The 21673-nt window shown below is 36.2% G+C and overlaps 1 protein-coding gene across 7 annotated transcripts in view; it reads left to right on the top strand.

Moving 5' to 3' along the window:
* The window catches only part of NFAT5 (nuclear factor of activated T cells 5), a 105550-nt gene that overhangs the window by 37142 nt on the left and 46735 nt on the right, over window positions 1-21673 (top strand). For 6 of the 7 annotated variants that reach the window (XM_080645823.1, XM_080645822.1, XM_080645825.1 and 3 more), the window contains one exon: window positions 10602-10727. Coding sequence is in view for 4 of the 7 variants with exons in the window: in XM_080645825.1 (XP_080501951.1) it covers window positions 10602-10727 (126 nt within the window). In the remaining 3 variants the exon portion in view is untranslated. Of the gene's footprint in view, window positions 1-10601; window positions 10728-18590; window positions 18611-21673 lie in introns of those variants that run through there. The other variant, XM_080645824.1, reaches the window with a different exon arrangement.

Raw genomic sequence — 21673 nt, 5'->3', positions numbered from 1 at the left:
ATATATATAATCATGTTTTCTTATCCATTCATTCACTCTATGTCTTTTGATTGGAGCATTTAATCCATTTACGTTTAATGTTGTTATTGACTAGAGGCCCAGTGCACGAAATTCGTGCATGGGGCGGGGTGTCCCTCAGCCCAACCTGCACCCTCTCCAATCTGGGACCCCTCAAGGGATGTCCAGCTGACGTTTAGGCCCGATCCTAAATGGGCAGTCGGACATCCCTCTCACAATCCAGGACTGCTGGCTTCCAACTGCTCGCCTGCCTGCCTTTCTGATTGCCCCTAACCGCTTCTGCCTGTCAGCCTGATCACCCCCTAACCACTCCCCTGCCAGCCTGATTGATGCCTAACTGCTCCCCTGCCAATCCTGTTTGCCCCTAACTGCCCTCCCCTGCAGGCCTGGTCCCCCCCAACTGCTCTCCCCTGCAGACCTGGGTCCCTCCCAATAGCCCTCCCCTGTAGGCCTGGTCGCCCCAACTTCCCTCCTCTGCCGGTCTGGTCACCCCTAACTGCCCACCCCTGCAGGCTTGATCTCCCCCAACTGCCCTCCCTTGCAGGCCTGGTCCCTCCCAACTGCCCTCCCCTGCTGGCCATCTTGTGGCGGCCATCTTGTGTCCACATGGGGGCAGACATCTTGTGTGTTGGAGTGATGGTCAATTTGCATATTACTCTTTTATTAGATAGGATAGGTACTTATTTGTAGCCATTTCTGTATTATGCCTGTTTTCCTTCCTCCCTTTCTATTTTTCCTTTTTACAGCATTCCCTTTAGCATTTCTTGCATTGCTGGCTTGGTAGTGATAAACTCCCTTAGCCTTTTTTGGTCTGCGAAGCTCCTGATTTCCCCTTCAATTTTGATTGATATTCTTGCTGGATAGAGTATTCTTGGATTCAGTCCTTTGCTTTGCATCACTTTGTATACCTCCTTCCATTCCCTTCTAGCTTGATGTGTTTTTGTTGAGAAATCACTTGATATTCTGATGGGGAATCCTTTGTAGGTAACTCTCTGTCTCTCTTTTGCAGTCTTTAAGATTCTCTCTTTGTCGTTAACATTTGCCATTGTAATTATGACGTGTCTTGGTGTGGGCCTTTTGAGATTCATCTTGCTTGGGACTCTCTGTACTTGTGTAACTTTTTTTCTTCCCCATATCAGGGAAGTTGTCTGTCATTATTTCTTCAAATAGATTTTCTAATTCTTGCTTCTCTTCTTTTCCTTCTTGCAGCCCTGTTATATGTATGTTACTTCGTTTTGCGGTGTCCCAAAGCTCCCTTAGGCTCTCCTCCTGTTTTCTAATTTTTTCTCCAGTTGCTGTTCAGATTGGGCTTGTTTCTGTACCTTATCTTCTAACTCACTAATTTGGTCCTCTGCATCTTCTAGTCTACTGTTGAAACCTTTCATGGTATTTTTTATTGTAGCTATATCACTTTTTATTTCTTCCTGATTTTTGCATAGGTTGTTTTTTCTCGTCCATCCAGTGTATGAACTGTACGACCATTACTCTGAATTCTTTTTCTGTCATGTTGCATGCCTCGGTTTCACTTACTTCCTTTCATGGCGATTCCTCCTTTTCTTTCCTCTGGGGTTGTTTTGTTGTCTCCCCATTCTAACTATCACCAGAAGGTTCAAATGTCAAGTTGAAGGGGCCTGGGCTGTGTGCAGTGGGAGTTTCGCACCCCCCAAGTGTCGCTGAAGAGCTCCAACACCAAGACATGTGGCTACCATGGAGTGGTGGGAGCCACACTCGCCCAGGATCAGAGTCACCGGCGCTTATTGTGGCCTCGTGTGCGCACCTAGAATCAGGGACCCCACCTGCGCCGCACTGAAAAAGAGACCCCGCTGGTGTGTGCCGAAAATCAGAGTCCCCCAGCACGTGTCGAGTCAGAGACCCCCTGTGCCTGCACTGAGAATCAAGTATCAGAGTCTCTGGTGCTTGGTGTGCCCTCGTGCCGAGAATCAGGGTCTGTGTGCACATGTGCCAAGAATTGGAGTCACTGGCTCTTAGTGTGAATGTACTGGAATCAGGGATCCCAGGCGCACGCGATGAGAAATGGAGTCAAGTCACTGGTGCTCAGTGCTGCCTCTTGCGCGGAGAATCAGGGTCCCTGGTCTGCTTGGGGGACCAGGTTGCACAGTCTCACTGTCTTGGCAGGAGGTCCACTCCTGCCCTGTGGAAAATAGCCTTCCGTGTGCACTTGCCCTGAATCAAAGTCAAGTGGTACTGCCGCCCTGTGCTGGCGTGGGGTCTTGTCGCGGGAAACAAACTCCCTATATGGGTGTGGGGTCTGGTCACAGGAAACAAACTCCCCGAGTTCGCACACTCAGGCTCAAATTCAGCACAGCCTCTCTGTGTGGGCGTGGGTTCTGGTCATGGGAAACAAACTCCCCAACATTGCACGCCCAGGCTCAAATTCAGCGCAGCCTTCCTTGTGTGGGCGTGGGGTCTGGTTGCGGGAAACAAACTTCCCATGTCCGCGCACCCAGGTTCAAATTCAGGTAGAGCTACTGCTGCTGTGTGAGGGCAGGGTGCCTGTTTGTGCGGAGAGGGTCTGGCAGTTCCTATGCCACTGCTGCGGGCCAGCGGGGAGAGGGATTGGCTCTGTGACTCACAGAAATCTGCAGCTGGGGTGCCTGGGGTCTTGGTGTCCGTGGGTCTGCAGCTGTGGTCACAGGTCTTTTACCCTAGTGGCTGTAGGGTCCCAGTTTAAGACTGAGACCAGATTGGGTAGTGGCAAGGCTAGGATCCTAGTCTCAAGCAGTTCTGTTCTTCAAGATGGCATGGTCTCTGCACCGGCTGTGTCTTCCCCGGAGTGTTTGTGGTGGCAGCGGGGTTTTGCCGTTTAAGTCTGCCCGGTTTGGCAGCCCCTTGGAAGACCTGCAGGATCTAACTGTCCCTAGCTCTCTCACACACACACCACACACGTCCACATACTCCTCTATTGCTTCCTCACTCTCTCACACACTCTCCCTCCCTACCTTCTTGCCAGTCACCATCTTCCTTCTGGCTATTCCCCCTTTTTGCCTAATTTATTTTATCATACACTTATGTTAATAATTTTTGTTAGTAAGAGTTGTTTATTATAGCACACTTGCCCTAATTCTACTATATGCATACTTAAGCAGTTGTATTGGGATTTTGGTCAACTAAAATTCATAATGAACCATTAAGTTAATTGAACATTATTATCGCACAAATTATTAGCAACATTAATAGAAAAAATATATAAGACAATAGTTAACCAGTCCTGGCAAACAGATGACAGAATTCCTTAGAAAACAAAAGTGTAATAATTTCTAAATTTTTAAAAAATTATTTTATTGTTGAAAGTATTACAGATATCCTCCTTTTTCCCCATTGTCCCCCTCTACCCTGCCTTTCCCCCTCCCCCAGGCCTTCACCACACTATTTTCTGTTTCCATGGGTTATGCATATAAGTTCTTTGGTTGATCTCTCTCCACCCACCCCATTCTCTCTGAGATTCATCAGTCTTTTCCTTGCTTCTGTGTCTCTGGATTTATTTTGTTCATCAGTTTATTTTGTTCATTAGATTCCACATATGACACTTGTCTTTCTCTGACTGGCTTATTTACTTAGCATAATACTCTCCAGGCCCCTCCATGCTGTCTCAAAGGGTAAGAGATCCTTCTTTTCTACTGCTGCATAGTATTCCATGATGTAGAGGTACCACAGCTTTTTTACACACTCATGTACTAATGGACACTTGGGCTGTTTCCAGATCTTAGCTATTGTAAATTGAACAGCTATAAACATATGGGTGCATACATTCTTTCTGATTGGTGTTTTGGGATTCTTAGAATATATTCCTAGAAGTGGGATCACTAGGTCAAATGACAGTTCCTTTTTTTTTTTTTTTTGAGGAAACTCCATACTGTTTTCCATAGTGGCTGTACCAGTCTGCATTCCCACTAGCAGAGTACTTGGGTTCTCTTTTCTCCACATCCTCGCCAGACATCCTTGCCAGCACTTGTCATTTGTTGATTTGTTGATGGTAGCCATTCTGACAGATAGGAGGTGATACCTCATTGTCGTTTTAATTTGCATCTCTCTGATCAGTGACTTCGAACATTTTTTTTGTATGTGTCTTGGCCATCTATATGTCCACTTTGGAGAAGTGTCTATTTAGGTCCTTTGCCCATTTTTTTAAATTGGATTGTTTGTCTTCCTTCTGTTAAGTTGTATGAGTTCCTTATATATTTTGGAAATTAACCCCTTATCAGATGCATCATTGGCAAATATATTCTCTCTTACAGTGAGCTCCCTTTTCATTTTTTAAAAAATATTTTCATTGATTTCAGAGAGGAAGCGAGAGGGAGAGAGAAATGGAAACATCAACAATGAGAGAGAATCATTGATCGATTGCCTCCTGCACGCTGCCCACTGGAGATCGAGCCCACAACCTGGGTATGTGCCCTTGACTGGAATCGAACCCAGGAACCTTAAGTCCGCAGGCCGATGTTTTATCTACTGAGCCAAACCGGCTAGGGCATTGGTCGGCAAACTCATTAGTCAACAGAGCCAAATATCAACAGTACAACGATTGAAATTTCTTTTGAGAGCCAAATTTTTTAAACTTAAACTTCTTCTAACGCCACTTCTTCAAAATAGACTCGCCCAGGCCGTGGTATTTTGTGGAAGAGCCACACTCAAGGGGCCAAAGAGCCGCATGTGGCTCGTGAGCCGCCGTTTGCCGACCACTGGGCTAGGGCATCACTTCATTTCTTTGGGCTAATATTCTAACCTTTCATAATCCATGATAATTACGACATACTAGAGCCTGTGTCATTTGCAAATTCTATACTTTTGTTCAAGTTGTCAATATATAGTAACCACCTTCCTCCAGGTTGAAGCCATACATTTTGGGTGCTATTGCTTGGAGTCTGTTTTATTAAGTCTACAGTTCTTCATAAGAACTTTATCAGACATTTTAATAAATTTGGGATAACTATGGCTGTAGAATTTTTCTGATCCTTGAAAAGCTAATTAGATTTGTTTGCAGCTTGACCTTCTTCATAATATCACTTTTCACAAATAGAAGCTATGTCCATGTCTATTTATGATTACTTGTTCAGGAGTTTTTTTCATTGGCTATTGGAGACTGTGTTTAATTTTGCATTGAATTTAAGACTAAATGACAATAGTATTAATAGCTTAACATCCTTTAATCTTGTGTCTTAATGTGAAGCAGATTTAAGAGTAAGGCCGTTGTATGTGATCCAGTTACACAGTTACAGCTTAGAGGGAATATCTTCGAGATAATGGAGTAAAAGAAGAATTTAAATGAGGATTTAAAGTTGTAGAGAGGTTGTTTAAAGTAGCAGGTCCAACCCAGTTCTGTCTAAAGTCAGAACCTGTGATGGTAGTGATTATATTAACTGCTGCTTTCCTTTGGATAGATAAGATAAAACAACTGACTTTAAATTTCCAAATACTTGAGTCAGTTAATCAGAAAATACCTTCGATGAATAAATGAATCCATGCTTTCTACACCTTCTACTTGTCGCTCATATTACTTTCTTTGTTTTGGGGGGCAGCCTATGGGAATGGTTGAGTTCTGCATTTGCTTCCCAGTTATTCTGATTAGCATTGCTTTTATACCTCTAATGTAGACTTAACTTTATACTCTTCTTTAGGAATGGTAGAGTGTTTCAGTCCACAAAGGTTTGTTTTGATTTGATTGATTTATTTTAATAATTAGAGAAATAGTGCCAACCAGTGAAGCACTATTAGTGATGGGGTTATTACTGAATACCTTTTTTTCCCCTTGACATAAATGCATTCTCTTTTCATCTAAGCTAATTTTCATTTTCAAATTTCCTTTTTGTTTGTTTGGAAAAAATGATTCCAGTGTGTTTCTCTTTTATCTGTAAGAACTCTTGTTTTCAACATGGTTTGAGAAAAATAACTGTATTACAATCAATATTTGAGGACATGGCATTTCTATCTTTCAAATAATACTAGTGGCCTGTTGCACAAATTTGTGCACATTGAAAGGAAATTAATTAGAAGAAATATTTTAATATCGCTGTTCACCCTTTATAATAGAAGTGTCAACCAAATTCATGATTGACAATGATAGATCGAAACACACCCATGTGATTGGTGCCAGCGAGAGCTTTGTATGTTTTGCACATGTGCGAGTCAACTTAACCTTTTATATACACTGAGTGGCCAGATTATTATGATCTCTGAACGCATAATAATCTGGCCATTCAGTGTGTATCCTATCTAATAAAAGAGTAATATGCTAATTGACCATCACTCCAACACACAAGATGGCTGCCCCCATGTGGACACAAGATGGCTGCCGCAAGATGGCCAGCAGGGGAGGGCAGTTGGGAGGGACCAGGTCTGCAAGGGAGGGCAGTTGTGGGCGATCAGGCCAGCAGGGGAGGGCAGTTGGGAGGGACCAGGCCTGCAAGGGAGGGCAGTTGGGGGCGATCAAGCCTGCAGGGAAGGGCAGTTAAGGGTGACCAGGCCTGCAGGGGAGGGCAGTTAGGGGCAAACAAGCTGGCAGGGAGGAGCATTTAGGCATCAATCAGGCTGGCAGGGGAGTGGTTAGGCCCTAGGGGGTGATCAGACTGGCAGGCAGAAGCAGTTAGGGGCAATCAGGAAGGTAGGCAGGTGAGCAGTTGGGAGCCAGCAGTCCTGGATTGTGAGAGGGATGTCCGACTGCCCGTTTAGACCTGATTCTACCGGGCAGTTGGACATCCCTCGAGGGGTCCCAGATTGGAGAGGGTGCAGGCTGGGCTGAGGGTGGCGGTGGCAGCCAGAGCTAAGCAGCCCAGGTCCTGGGTGCCGGAGGGAAGCATGGTGGAAACATTTTACACTTTAACTAAATGTCTGAAGTGTTTTCCTGTGCCTCATCTCATTTGATACTCACAGAAGTCCTGGAGTAGGTACATAGGAGACTCGGTGGAATACTATTTTCTTTTCATTAGTCAGAAAATGGAGATTTAGAAAGCTTAGAAACTTGACCCAACTGTCCATCTGCGTGCGCAGTCCCCTCCCGCCCATCTGCGTGCTCAGCTCCTCCTGCGCGGTCGTGAAGCAGCCTCCTCCTGAGCCGGTGGTGATGCCCAGCTAATTTGCATATTACCTGTTTATATATAGATAGATAGATAGAATAAAATTGCTTAATTAGACCTGCTTTCTGATTTAGCTAAACTTTTTCCAGCCCGGTGAAACACCCTAACTTCTCTTTCAGATAATTGTCAGCAACACCGCAGTAAATATCAGCACGAAACAGATTATTATTGTAGATCACGCAGGGAGAATAAAGGGTAAAATATTTAACTGCAGCAGTGTTTGACTACATTCTGCGCAGTTAGAAAACCTGACGTCATTTTCACAGTCCACCATTTCTTACTTCTCTTCAGTTGGGTCAAGTTTCTAAGCTTTCTAAATCTCCATTTTCTGACTAATGAAAAGAAAATAGTATTCCACTGAGTCTCCTATGTACCTACTCCAGGACTTCTGTGAGTATCAAATGAGATGAGGCACAGGAAAACACTTCAGACATTTAGTTAAAGTGTAAAATGTTTCCATCATGCTATAAAGCAAGTCGTGTTCCTGGGCTGAAGAAACTCCAAGGAGGCTAGTCGCTAGGGAGAGGAAGATGGGTGTTGCTACGTGACGTCATTGCCTGGCACCCAGAGCCACTGTTTTGGGTTGGGCTGGGCTGTGGGCTGCATTTTGTGCCTTGGGGTCTCAGCAGCGTCGGCCATGATTTGGTGGGGTGTTGCTCTGGGTTGGTGGTAGGGCCTGTGTCCCACTTGGGGGAAGCCGAGTGTTGCTTTGTGGGCGCCAGGTCCGTGGTGCCGTTTCTCTGTAAATGGCCAGTGCACGTCACAGCAGCTCCTGCATTGAGTGTCTGCCCCCTGGTGATCAGTGTGCGTCAAAGCTACTGGTCAGATGGACACTTAGCATATTAGCCTTTTATATCTATTGAAGATAGAAGATAAATAGGATTACATACTCCACATCCTCGCCAGCACTTGTCGTTGGGTGATTTGTTGATGGCAGCCATTCTGACAGGTGTGAGGTGATGCCTATATTATTTGAAAGATAGAAATAATTTACTTAAGGCTTTTAGCAACATTTTAACAAGCTGAAACTTTTGAGTTAGAGCATATTATAGTTAGGTAGATGTTGCATTTGCCAAATGCTTTCAAGATGTAAATTACAAGTTAGGTAATAGAGTTTTTCAAAAGAAACTTTTAAATTGATTCTTTTTTAAATCCTTTTTAAAGAATATGTTTTTATTAATTTGACAGAGAAAGAGAGGGAGAGAAAGAGAAAGAGATATCAATCGGTTGCATTCTATACATACCCCAACAAGGGATGGAACCTGCAAACTAGGTATGTGCTCTGATCAGGAATAGAACACTCAACCTTTTTGGTTTATGGGACGATGCTTCAACCAAGTCAACGGCCAGGGCTAAATTGATTCTCTACTGTAGTGAGGATCATTTAATAGTATAACTTCCAATTTTAGCTTCTTTCACAACATTCTTCCTTATCCCTATCCACATAAAAGTTAACATACATACTTTAATGGTTAACTGGCAGGATCAAAGTATTTATGAATTCACTAATCAGTTAACGAAAAGTATTGTTTGTTACCAAGGCTAAAATGTCTTATATGGTTACCTGTGGTATTTTAATCACTCATATAAATAATAAATAACCTTTTTGAATTGTTGGAATGTTGAGTTTCATGGAATATTATGTAAGTCCCTTAACCTCTGTGCCTTGGTTCTTTGGAAACTGGGCATATGATTCTAATTGGTTTTTTGAGGTTCTTCTAACATTGATTCTTTAGAGCAGTGGTTCTCAACCTTTCTAATGCCGCAACCCTTTAATACAGTTCCTCATGTTGTGTTGACCCCCAACCATAAAATGATTTTCGTTGCTACTTCATAACTAATTTTGCTACTGTTAATGAATCGTAATGTAAATATCTGTGTTTTCCGATGGTCTTAGGCTCTACAGCAGTGGTTCTCAACCTGTGGGTCGTGACCCACAGGTTGAGAACCGCTAGCAGGGTCACCTAAGACCATCGGAAAACACAGATATTTACATTACGATTCATTAACAGTAGCAAAATTACAGTTATGAAGTAGCAACGAAAAAAATTTTATGGTTGGGGGTCACCACAACATGAGGAACTGTATTAAAGGGTTGCGGCATTAGAAAGGTTGAGAACCACTGCTTTAGAAGATACGTTGAGAAATCTTTCTGTCCCAAAACGATATAATAATAATTATAAAATAACTTATTAAACAGTAGATATAAATTTAATTTTATGAATAATTAGAGTATTATAAAATACATTGTAAAGAAGTAATATTCTTGCCTGGCCTGTGTGGCTCAGTTGAGCATCATCCTATGCACCTAGAGGTTACTGGTTTGATTCCCAATTAGGGCACATGCCCAGGTTGCTGACTCGATCCCCAGTAGGGGGTGTGCAAGAGGCAGCTTATGGTTCTCTCTCATCGATTTTCCTCTCTCTTTCTCCCCCTTCCTCTCTCTCTAAAATCAATAAAAACGGGGTGGGGGTGGGTTAGAAGAAGTAAATGGGGACGGGGAGGACATATGTAATAATTTCAATAGTAAAGATTAAAAAATAAAATCAGTAAAAACATCTTTTTTAAAAAATATGTTTGGCTCAGTGGAAGAGCATTGGCCCATGGACTGAAAGGTCCTGGTTTTGATTCCGGGCAAGAGCACATACCTCTGTTGCAGGCTCCATCCCTGGCCCAGGGCGTGTGAGGGAGGCAACCAATTGATATGTCTCTCTCACATTGATGTTTCTCTCTTTCTGTGTCTCCCCCTCCCTTCCACTCTCTCTAAAAATCAATGGGAAAATATCCTCAGGTGAGGATTAATAAAAAAGAAAAAAATGAAAGAATATTCTTTAATCTTGGATATAAAAGTAATCATAATCTAATATAGGCAATACTGCTTTCTGATTTAAGAGTATTCTATATTTGTACCTTTCTAGAGTTGGGGATTTTCTCAGAGTGAGAAGTATTTCCTTGAGCCATGACATGCATTTTTTTTAGCTTCATTAGGAAGGAAAAATGTATTATGATAGCAAATTAAAATATTTGCTAAAAGGTGCTATGTAAAAGAGCAGCACTAGACTAATGGTCAATTGGAGAAGGCATCTTAAAACTAATATACTATCTAATATAGCTATCTCAATATATGAAAGATGGTAGGTATACTCATTATTATACAAAGAGATATTGGAACATCTTGGGTTATTTGACTTTCTATTCTCTCTAGTTTTATGCAGCTTTAAAATTTCATAACTTTTCTCAAGACCATCTTTAGCATAAAGGATAAAGCCAAAAAGAAAACAGGGGGTAGAACTAATGGAAAATTTATTCTTCTGTTCAATAATATTATATAATAAAATAAAAATATTTGCCAGTAATTTTTACAACAGTCATTTTATGGAGTTTGTGTGTTTCTATGTAAATAATACAGTTCTCATGTGTGAAAGACATATTTGTGCTCAGGTATTAGGTTGACTTACACTCTTTTCAAAATTTTTTCTCCCTCCCCTACAGAATCTGTCTATGATCTTCTCCCAAAGGAGTTACAGTTACCTCCATCTAGAGAAACAACTGTAGCATCAATGAGTCAAACAAGTGGTGGTGAGGCAGGCTCGCCTCCTCCAGCTGTAGTTGCTGCTGGTATGCATTTCATTTTACTTTATTAAAGAAAACTAGGGTATAATCTGGCCAACATGAACAGTGCTGGTAAAGTTTATGTCAAAAAGAGTGTGATTTGAGGCTTTGTTTTAGGAGGTTTAAAAATATGTACTTTAAAATTTTTCAATATAATTTTATTGATATAATTATTATTTCTTAAAATTTCACATTGGCACATCTATTAGTTCCATCTCCTAGAATGGACCTTGTGTTCAATTATGGAAATGAGTTTAAAGCTCTTTTGTTGACTGCACCTAAGAAGGTTAAATACCAAGCCATGGATGGAAAATTACATTTCTTAAATTATACTTAAAATTTATTTTTTTAATTTGCTTTAAAAAAAATATTTTACTTTGTATAATCTGAAAAAAGACTCAAGCACTCAATCTCTTTTCTGTTTCTAACACATTACTGTAACCTTTTCCCTACATTTGAAAACATGTGGCTTTATAGTTATTTTAAATTCAGTTGAAAGTAATGGAAGATTTGAATGTAACATTTATATAATGACATTTTTATATTAATTTATAATGTGGAAATTAATGTTTAAAAGTTTATGAAACTTATTTTTACTCAGCTCTCAAATCATACACTTTATAATTGTATAATCAGATTATATAAAGCTTGTTCAAATTTTGATCGAATTAGAATAAAAAATTGAAAGACAAGCTAACAGAAAAAAGTCTTGATTAGTAATAAATTAATATGAATGCTTTAAAAAATTAGATTGCCCAACTTTGTTTTTCTTTTAGTTGGGCTATAGACTGCTAAGTGTGGTTTGTTTAAAAAAAGGAAAAAAATTACAGACTGAAGTTTTATTTGTCCTACTCATTAGAGGTTTCTTGTCTAATATACCTCTCACCTTTTCAAGTGGTACTTAAAGTCCATCAGAACATTGTTTTCAGTAAATTCTTTTTGTTTCAAAAGAACAGTGAAGCGAAAGGTTGTTATTTAAATGAGGGTATTGGTACTATAGTAGAATTTCAGATATTTTTCTTGTATGTGTTAACCTATGTACCATTAGCCTTGTATATCAATCTTTCTCCTTAGTTTTACAGTGCAGTTTGCTGCTTTCCCTAGTTGAGGGCCAGAAAACATTAAACATGGCAAAGAAATTTATCAGCCCTGCTCACTGTTCATGTGTTGCCAGACATTTTCTAACAGATACTGTGGATTTAATTGTGAACGTTTTAGTAATGAAATTGGTGAGATGACCTGGTTTCACTTTATATCCACTGGGTTCTAAAATGTCCCTGAATATCTTTTCTGAATTTAAAGCTTTAAACTAGTTTAAAATTTATATAAGACAATGAAATATGAAAAAATAGTTTTTAATGAAATATTTCACTTTAAGTCCACAGGTAGATATTGACTAACTGATTTCTTTTGTATCTTTTGAGATTGTTTCTTAAAGATATGTTGAATCTGAATAGAACTAAAAGTCTGTTTCTTCTGTGCTTTTAAACATGTGTTGACAGTAGATCCAGTTCCTTTTAAAAGCTGAAAAAATGTTAACTTGGTTTTGGAAAAGAACAACATTGCCTTTTAAATAGTACCAAACTGAATTTCAGAAGTTTTATATATAAATATTGAAAGTTCTTGAATTTGGGTCACTAATGGAATGTTGATCTTTTCTAACCCCTCTGTCCCTCTCTCCACATATTTGAGAAAATCCTTTCCAGATAAATTAGATTGAAAGCTATTAGTTGAAAAATTCTGAAAATAAGAGAATTAACCCAGAAAGTATTCTGAAGTAATACATTTTTATTAGATTGAGAAGTTATTAACTTTGTAATGATGGTGAAGAGAATAAGCATGTAATCTTGACAGTTTTCTTATATTCACACACAGAAAGTTTCTGTGATCTAAAACCAAGTCATTTGTAATTTTTAAAACATAAATTTAGTTTTAGTAACCAACATAGTCTTATTCTAGAATTCTAATGTCTTATTGGTAGAATAAAGTCTTTGTCATATAGCATTATAGATAAGAGAGTTTAAATTACAAAATAATTATTGTAGGGAGATCAATTTGTATATATTAATTGAAGTTGCCTTTTATATTTAACCTAATAATATCCTCAGTGACATAACTGTCAAAGAGAGAGATTTACAGTAAATTACCAGTTACTCAGTATTTTCTGGCCAAAATACTAAATTTCTTGGGAAAGACACATTAATTTAGACTTCTGTGAGTTTTCTTTTTTAATCTATAGCATTTGCTGTTTAAGTATGAAATGCATAAAAATGATGACTCTTGATGTAGTTAATTCTTCAGAGTTTTGAAGGAGCCGGATTGGCTGCTATCAGTAATGAGGGCCTGGTGGGAACAGACTTCTAGTTCTGCCATAAAGGTTTGTGTTTTGCAAGTTTTAAATCAATTTTGAAATTTAGAGGCTGGGCATGTAGGTGTTCATGTACATTCTTTATTATTTAATTATTAAAATGTGTTTCTCAGATTCACCAAACTAGATATTTTTCCTTTACATATTACTGAAGGAATGAGTAAACATGGTGCTGCTAATCCACAATTCAGAATATTGGATAAAAGTGTCTCTCAAATCTTTTTTTTGCTTCTACGCTAGTTCCACTTTTACATACTCCCAGCAGTAACATCTTTTATCCGGTAAGTCCCAGGGGTTGAGAGTCGGGGAAAGAGGACTTACTTTTCCTCCATAAGTCCTCCCCTCTGCATGGGATCAAGTGTCAAAATCTGGGAGGTGTGGTGGAGAACCACCAGTCTAAAATTTGTACTCCTCACCATTTTTTTAAAGACCTCTGTTTTTGTCCCTCCGAAGAGGTAGTTAAGAGTTTGAAGTTCAATATGTGAATTAGTAAAAGTTTTAGAAATACAGACTTTATGAATACAGTATTATTATAGATTCTCAGTAGTTAAGAGAGAGGCCATTTTCCTAGTACAAAAAAAGGTATCCAAATGAATTGATGCTATTTTTTGGCAAAATTAGTTAATCGAGAAGAAATGTAAATTGTGAAAGTATTCTTTTGTGTGTGTGTGATTCCTATAGTATAAAGAACTAAAATGTAAGTATTTAGGAGAAATAAAACAGTTACACCAGAATTTGGGGTTTTTGAAAAGAGATATGGCAGGTATTTTTCTTAAATAGCAGCTTTATTGAGATATAATACATATACCAATTAGAAGTATTTTAAATCTACTTATATGTTTATAGTTTTTTCCTTAGATTCACTTTATTTGCGTAAAATAGAAAGTCTTCGACAGAAGTTGACAATCAACTTTGATCATCTAGAAATTAAATTATATTCTTGTTCTAGACTTTATTTGTCTTCATTTTGGAATATAACATAAAGTATGATTTTGCTAAGGTGACTGTTTCTTTAAAATTGTTTTATTTTAATTGGCAATGAATTAAACCATACATTTTATAATTTAATTTATATATCTTAAGAATATTTAGTTAGTAATTCTTTTGCTATTTTCATAAAGTTATTTTACTTTCAATAATTATATATAGGAACTCTTTTTACAAGTAATATATTCTCAGTGCACTAATAGTCTGTAGCAGTTTTTAACATGTATAGCTATATACACTCATAAATCATGTACAATACAAATCTCTGTTGAATATTTCCACCAGTTGGATCACTGAAGAAGTTTAGCATTTTAATTTAAATTAATAACTTTACATGGAGTGATCCATATAGTAAACTTTCCTGTTAAAAGATTTATTACATGGTGCCTTGAATTCTATGACATAGCAATTAATAAATCTCAAATACCTAACAGATATTTTCTATACTGAAAGAACTTAATTGAGTGCTATTTACACTGTAGGAGAACATGCTAAAGAACTAAATTAATGTTCTGTAATCAAAGAACAGCTATGCTTTAATTCATTTCAGACATCTTAATCACCTAAATTAAAATTTTAGGAATTTCTAAACTATCCATAACAGCAAAGCTATACAAAAATTGAGGTGAAAAAAATATAAATTGTCATTTTTTAGCTCTTACTGTGTGAGAGGAATTATATCAGGCAACTTGCATATTATCATATCTCAATCTTTCCAAGCACCTGCTCTTCTTATTGGGCTCTAAGTTCTTTTCTCTTTGCCATTGTTCTTTAGAGAATTTAACATTGTGTACTCTGGCTTCAATTAAGGAAACACAAGATCCTGGAAGGCAGTGCGTAGGATATTGAGTTGAAAAAAACTATACCCCTTCTCTGAGTTTCAAGATCTACAAAATGGGAATATGCTTTCTAGAAGAGTATTAATTTTTAATAGAAGTGATTCTCTGCAACAGGATTATATAGCCTGTTGAATTTATTATAATTTAGATTTTCTTGAATTAACTAAATTTGAAGAGTAAATTTGCCTGTGATTTCTCTCCTGGGTTAATAGGTTAGCATATTTCAGAATTTTGGCCATTTATGTAGTATACTATTCCTAAAATTACATCCAAAGCCTGTTGACAAGAAAGATAATCCACCTATGTAACCTATGTATTGATGTTGTGAGCTAAAATCTTAGTTATTCCATATGGCCATTTCTTCTTTTTCTAGAAAACTGAACCATTTCCAGAAGAAAGTCAGAGCCTAGTTACAAACTTGTTGCAATTAGGTTTAAAAATTCTGTCTTTTTACTAAAATTACATAGTAAATCTAAATACATACATTTATACATATGGAAATATCTATGTACATGTAAATTTATGCCTTATTATGTGACATGACCAATAAAATGGAACTCTATTATATGACCTATATATTTTTGGTTGAAGACAAGGCATTAATGGATATTGTTGTGTTGGCTGTTTTTGTTTTTTTTGTTTGTTTGTTTTTTTGACAATCTAAGGGAAAAGAGGTCAGTGCCTGACTAAATAGAAATCGCATGTTTTAAAAATTCTTACGGCACACCAGTTGAAAATCACTGCCATAATTAATTATTTTGTAACAATTAGTTGTATAAATAGTACTAATAAAGTTGTATAAATAACACCCCAGCTGGAACAGGAGTCAAGGGAATACATTAGGATAGGAAACAACAAAAAGTCACCTGTTTTTGTGACTTTTTTTTCTCTTAAAATCATGCATAGTAAAATCGTTAGCATTTGTTAAATATGAACAGAGGGTACATTGGTGTTTAGTTTTAAATATTTAATAATTAAAAAACACCTGGTGGCAGATCATTAACATAGTCAAAATGCCCCAATGCTCTTTAAAAGGAAAAAAAGTGTGGCATACCTAAAGTAGATACATGATGACTTTTCCCCCCATAAGCCAAGTATATTTTCATTGGCAGTATTCTTTTAGCCCACTGACGTAAAATTCATTCTTCCCCTATCACTCCTTCATAACAAGGTATTGTCAATGAAATTAAATCAGAAAATGAATGAGAAAGCACCACAACATGCCTGATCCATATGGCCACAATCTAGATTTAAAAACAGCAACAACACATACCCACATATTATAGTTTTATTTATGTTTTGAATGTATGAAATAAAATTAGTGTGGGGAAAATCTTATTTTTATAATAATACTAGAGGCCTGGTTCACGAAATTCGTACATGAGTAAGGTCCCTAGGCCTGGCCAGCGATCAGGGCCGATTGGGACCTTTTGACTGCCGGCTGGGGCCTCCCTTTCCCAGTTGCTGGCTGCCGGCCGGGGCCTTCCTTCATTCTGCGCTGCCCCCTGGCGGTCAGCGCACGTCATAGTGAGCGATTGGTCTCCCGGTCGAACTCCCATGGGGGCAATTTGCATATTAGGCTTTTATATATAGAAGGTTTTTTTAAACCTTATTTTGCTTCTGTCTTTCCATTCTCACCCAGTCTGTTTTTTACCTTATTTTGAAGTTTTTGCATATCAGTCAAGATATAGCCACATACATGGACATGGGATTTATTTTCTGACTTATTCTTTTACATTGACACTCTCTCAGTGGGAACCTTTGTATGTAAAAGGAACATTGGTAGAGGATTAATCATAGAGAAAATAGTTCCCGAAAGGATGATTCTGTAAAGTTGACTGAGTTCTTCCTAGAATTCTTTTCCCACTTTTTTTAATGAAATAATAAATTTGATCAGTTATCAAAACTTCTGGTAGAGCATTTTATGACATCTATTTTTTTGCCTACACAATTTATTTTTTCTACAATTGGATCTAATAACACACTCTAATGTAGACTCAGTTGTAAAACCTGATTGGTTAATAAAATTGGAAGATTTTAGTAATATAAATACTGTTTTCTTTTCCTTTTTTGGTCACCTCTTAAAAGAGAAATGTAAACACATTGAACTAGAGTTGGCAGGAATACCTTTATTATTTATAAACTTTTAAAATGCATTATATGATAAAACATTAAAGTGGTCTTCAAATAGCATCCCTCAGAACTTTTTCTTTCCAATTTTTATTTGTTTAATGTAGTGATAATCTTGGTTTTGTCTTAAAGTAACAATACCTACCAAGTGGTAAAAAGTTGTTTCTTTTTTTTTTAACTTGTACTCCCCTAAGATCTTTGACAATGTAATAAATTTAGTTATTAGCTAGTATAATTATTTATATAAATTGTATAAATATTGTGACTTATTCAGTTTCTGATGAAATAAGCACATTTCATATTACCTTCCTCTATAGAATAGCATTCTAAAACTGTTCAAAGATTCTTAATCATTCTTTTGTGTTTCAGTAATTTGAGGTAGAGGATTCTTTCTGGGCTTTAGTCTTTTCATCCAGTGTTAACCAGTGATGTTACCCTGTAGTGTTTAAATCACTAGATGATGGAAAACATCTTTCTGTGACAGTAGGAGGGGATTTAAAAACCAAATTCTATAATGTGTACCTAATATATATTTTACATCGTGCTTAGCTACATTGGGTTGACTAGGACAAAAGATATATTTAAAACATTGCTCTTAATGTCAGGACACTTAAAAATTTTGTAAGCATTTTTTAGGAAAATGTCTTTAATAAATATTCTGTGAATATATTAATGATACTGACAAAGTAAAAATAATTATTTTAGGAGAATTCAGGTTAAAAATGGCAGAGTATTTACCAGTATTATGTCATATTAGAACCCTGACTGGCAGTTTGATGGACTGGGGAAGAAAAAAATGATCTCTAATAAATCAGTAAAACTGTTCACCTTTAGCAATAGTGCTAATTATCTTTTAAAATAGAATTTCCAGATTTAGACATGTGATGAACAGAAGCATATCTAATTTAAAAGTGTAAATTGGTAACCTTTTTGAGGGGGAATGAGGAAGTATGTGGAAGTTGACCTGAGGGATGAAAAGATTCTTTTGCTACTAAAATATAAATATTTCTTATTGTTTGAGTGTATCCTCTAACACTCTTTAAGGGAATTTGGGTGAAGGTACAGAGTAAAAACACCTGTGTGAGAGAACATTCTGGCTTATGGATTAGATTGCATTAGTAAACAGGAGAACAATTTGGTGAATATGAGTAAACAAAAATTCTGGGTAAGAAATTTCACCATTTGCATTTATTTGGATGTGAAAAAATTAATGTTTTTAAACATTCGTTTTAAAATATTGCTTATTGTAGCATGTAAGCTTATGTTGGGTGGAAAAAGTACAAATGGGAAATTGAAATGTTTTAAACATATAAATTAAATAATCGATCCTAAATTTTTTTTTTTTATTATTTTTTTTGCGGGGGGTGGTTTGGTAAAGTAATCTGGATTGCTTATTTTATATGCTGGGATGCTAGTTGTTTTTTCTATTAATACACTTAACTTGCATTCTAGCTTCGCCATTCAGAGACAGGCATCGTGTGGTGGGTTGTGTGACAGTGTCTGTCAATAGTGAAGACAAATAGTGCCAGAGACACTTAACCCATCCAATCTCACCCAGGGTATAGGTCGGTTTTCAGACTTCTTCATAAGTCTGTCTTTCTTTCTTTCTTCCTTCCTTTCTTTTTTTTGTTTTTTTGTTTTTGTTTTTTGTTTCTTGTTTTTTTTTCTTCTAAATAGTGGATTGATACTGATTGAAACTAAAATATTTGGTAAAGTTTTAAACTTTACATTGATACTATAAGAAAAAGAAGAAAAGTAGAAAACGAAGGTTGGCATGTAAGGTGTTGACAAAGCAGGTTTGCAGCCACTTTGTGTGTCCTAGATTTTTCAATCCTTGGCAACATGAATGTTGACCTTACATTTTTTTCCTCTCAATATCTTTCTTTTTTGATGTGAAAATATATCCTTGTTATCTGGTGACTTTTATCAAACAAGATAGATTTTAAATCTGAAGGTATTGTTACCCATAAGAAAAATGAAATACTTAAAATCAATAACTAAGATTGAACAGTAAATGTTTTAGACCAGAAATTGTTTGTAAACATCCTGTGGGTTTTTTTTATGATTATTTTCTGAGCAGTCAATAGTTTGCTCCTCCTCCTCTGTTCCACTATTGGTTCACTTAACACACTTGTACATTTTATGGCTTTTGGTTTAATGGCTTTCTTAGGAAACTCGACTGATTTTTGCACTAATGTTGAAAAGCTATAAAATATATGTGCTTATTTAAATGCTAGGGTACACATTTTTATCTTGGAAACTTAGTTAAATATAATTACTTCCATATATTTTAAATCTGTAAAAGGTATTTGTTTCTTCTGAGGATTTTAAATAATGTTTCTAATTTCAAAGCTTTCTAGAAAAAGTTTAATTAGTTCCGTATAAAATATCATCTATCTTTATGGTATTTTAAGCATTGAAATATGGTAATTAAAATAATTTCTAGTTCAACAAATCTAGAACCAATAGTTCTTAATTTTAAAATATTGTTTAAGGAGTATATAAAATCTATGTGGGGTTTCTATATGGGGTACTATTTAAAAATCCATTATCATCCTTGTAATCAAATTAATAGTACTTGCAATCATCTGGGTTATCCATGCAGATATTATCTACCACTCTTTTTATCCCAATTACTTTGAATATTCATAGTAAACCTTAGTTATTCCATCTTCTTAAAAGAAGCCATATATCCAACTTAAAGTTGACCATCATTATACTGTCATCTTATCTAGTAATTTATCTAGTAATATAATTATTAAAACATGATAGCTGTGGTGCTTCCCTTCATTTATAAATTTTAGAGTTAATCTATTCTTTTGAGATTATAAATTTACTACATTAGTAAATTGTAGAAATGGTATATTTGTTTTCCCTTTAGTTTGCTGTGCTGTCTGTGGTCACAGGTAATAAATACTGTGGAAAAATAAAATTCTTCTGGGTTCAAAGATAACTTTTTCATAAAAGAAAAATACCAATAAAAATTTATTTACACATTACTTAAGTGAAAGAATAAGCTTAAGAAAAAATTTAAGGAAAACTTCTATCTTTATGAAGAATTGGTAAGGGATTTAAAGAACAAATAAAAGTATAAAGTTATAAATCAGAAATACATTATAACTACTCTGCTCAGTGAAAAATAAAAGCAGTTACTAAAACATTTTTTATGTTGGAGTTTTTGTATTTTAAAATGCAGCAATTAAACATAGTCTCTATATTCCTAATAGATAAAAATACTCAAAAACAAACAAAAAAAGTGAGGAAAGGTAGTTAGCATATTTTGTTTATAAAAACTTGTAAATGAAAAAGAATATATAGATGAGGATTGCATTAGCATTTTTGTTCCATAGAATGTCAATTAAGTTGTTTCTTGAGATATATATATTTTTTTAATGTATTTTTTATTTATTTTAGAGAGAGAGGTAGGGAGAAGAGAGAGAAACATCCATCAGCTGCCTCCTGCATGCCCCACACTGCGGATTGATCCTGCAACCCCGGACATGTACTCTGACTGGGAATCCAACTGGTGACCTTTTGGTGCATGGGACAATACTCAGCCACTGAGCCACACCGGTCCGGGCTGTTTTTTAATGCTATGACTGTTTCTTAATGCCATGGTGACCTTAAGTTTCATTTATAATATTTCCAGGAATGTTTTTTAGTGCTTTTCTGGGAATGCTTAGAAATGACAAACTATTGTTTAGAAATCTAATATGTTTTTGATACTATTTTTATCATTTATTTGTAATTATAGGATAATATTAATATTAAGGATTTTTATTCTTAGTAAATTTATAGGTTAGTACACAAGTAGGTAATCTAGCTAATGTATAGTTTCAAGAAAGAAAGTTATTAGAGCACTCTTTGTAGAAATAGTAAGTAGTTACCTCTAAACTCTTAAGTTTCTTCTAAACCTTTCCCCTCTATCAGATAATGCTATTATAGCAATATATAGTCTAAGTTTTAGTAAATCTTTTTTAAAATAAACCTGATGTGTCTATTGTGAACATATTGGTACATTTATTTGCCAATTTAACTTTACTAAACTCAGCAGCCATATCAAATATTAGCTTCCCATAAATAATTTAATAACAAATAATATGCAAGGCACTATGTTAGGTGTTGGGAGAATCTAAGATAAATATATTGTCCATGCTCTCAAAGGGCTCATAGTTCTTATCCTCTACCATCTAACTTGGCATTATTAATGCACTTTGGTGATGTCTTGCTAACCAGAATGTAACATCTTTATGTGAAAGATTTTATACACCACTATAATCATCATCAGAGCAACAATGATAATATGATAAAGAGTTTTATAGTTTTATTTGTTACAGTCTTAAAATGAGTAGAATTTTTATAATTTAGGGTCAAACTAAGGTAGGCTTTAAAAAGTAATATTATTTTTAAATTAAAGAATACTTGCTACTGTCTCCTGACAGAATTTATGCTTTCAGTTTTATAGTTTTGTGCTAATGAACTTTTTTATTTAATAACTATATCCAGGAAGCTGCAGGTAAAATAAAAAAAAATTGTGCGTTAGGTGTCTAAGAAAAATATATTTTAATTTATGGAGGGTATGAAATCAGTTTGCATACCTGTCCCAGAACAGACATTTATGTATGATT

This window comes from Plecotus auritus (genome assembly GCF_963455305.1).
Source record: "Plecotus auritus genome assembly, chromosome: 10".
NCBI classification, from domain to species: domain Eukaryota; kingdom Metazoa; phylum Chordata; class Mammalia; order Chiroptera; family Vespertilionidae; genus Plecotus; species Plecotus auritus.
This window is presented reverse-complemented; position numbering and strand designations above follow the sequence as displayed.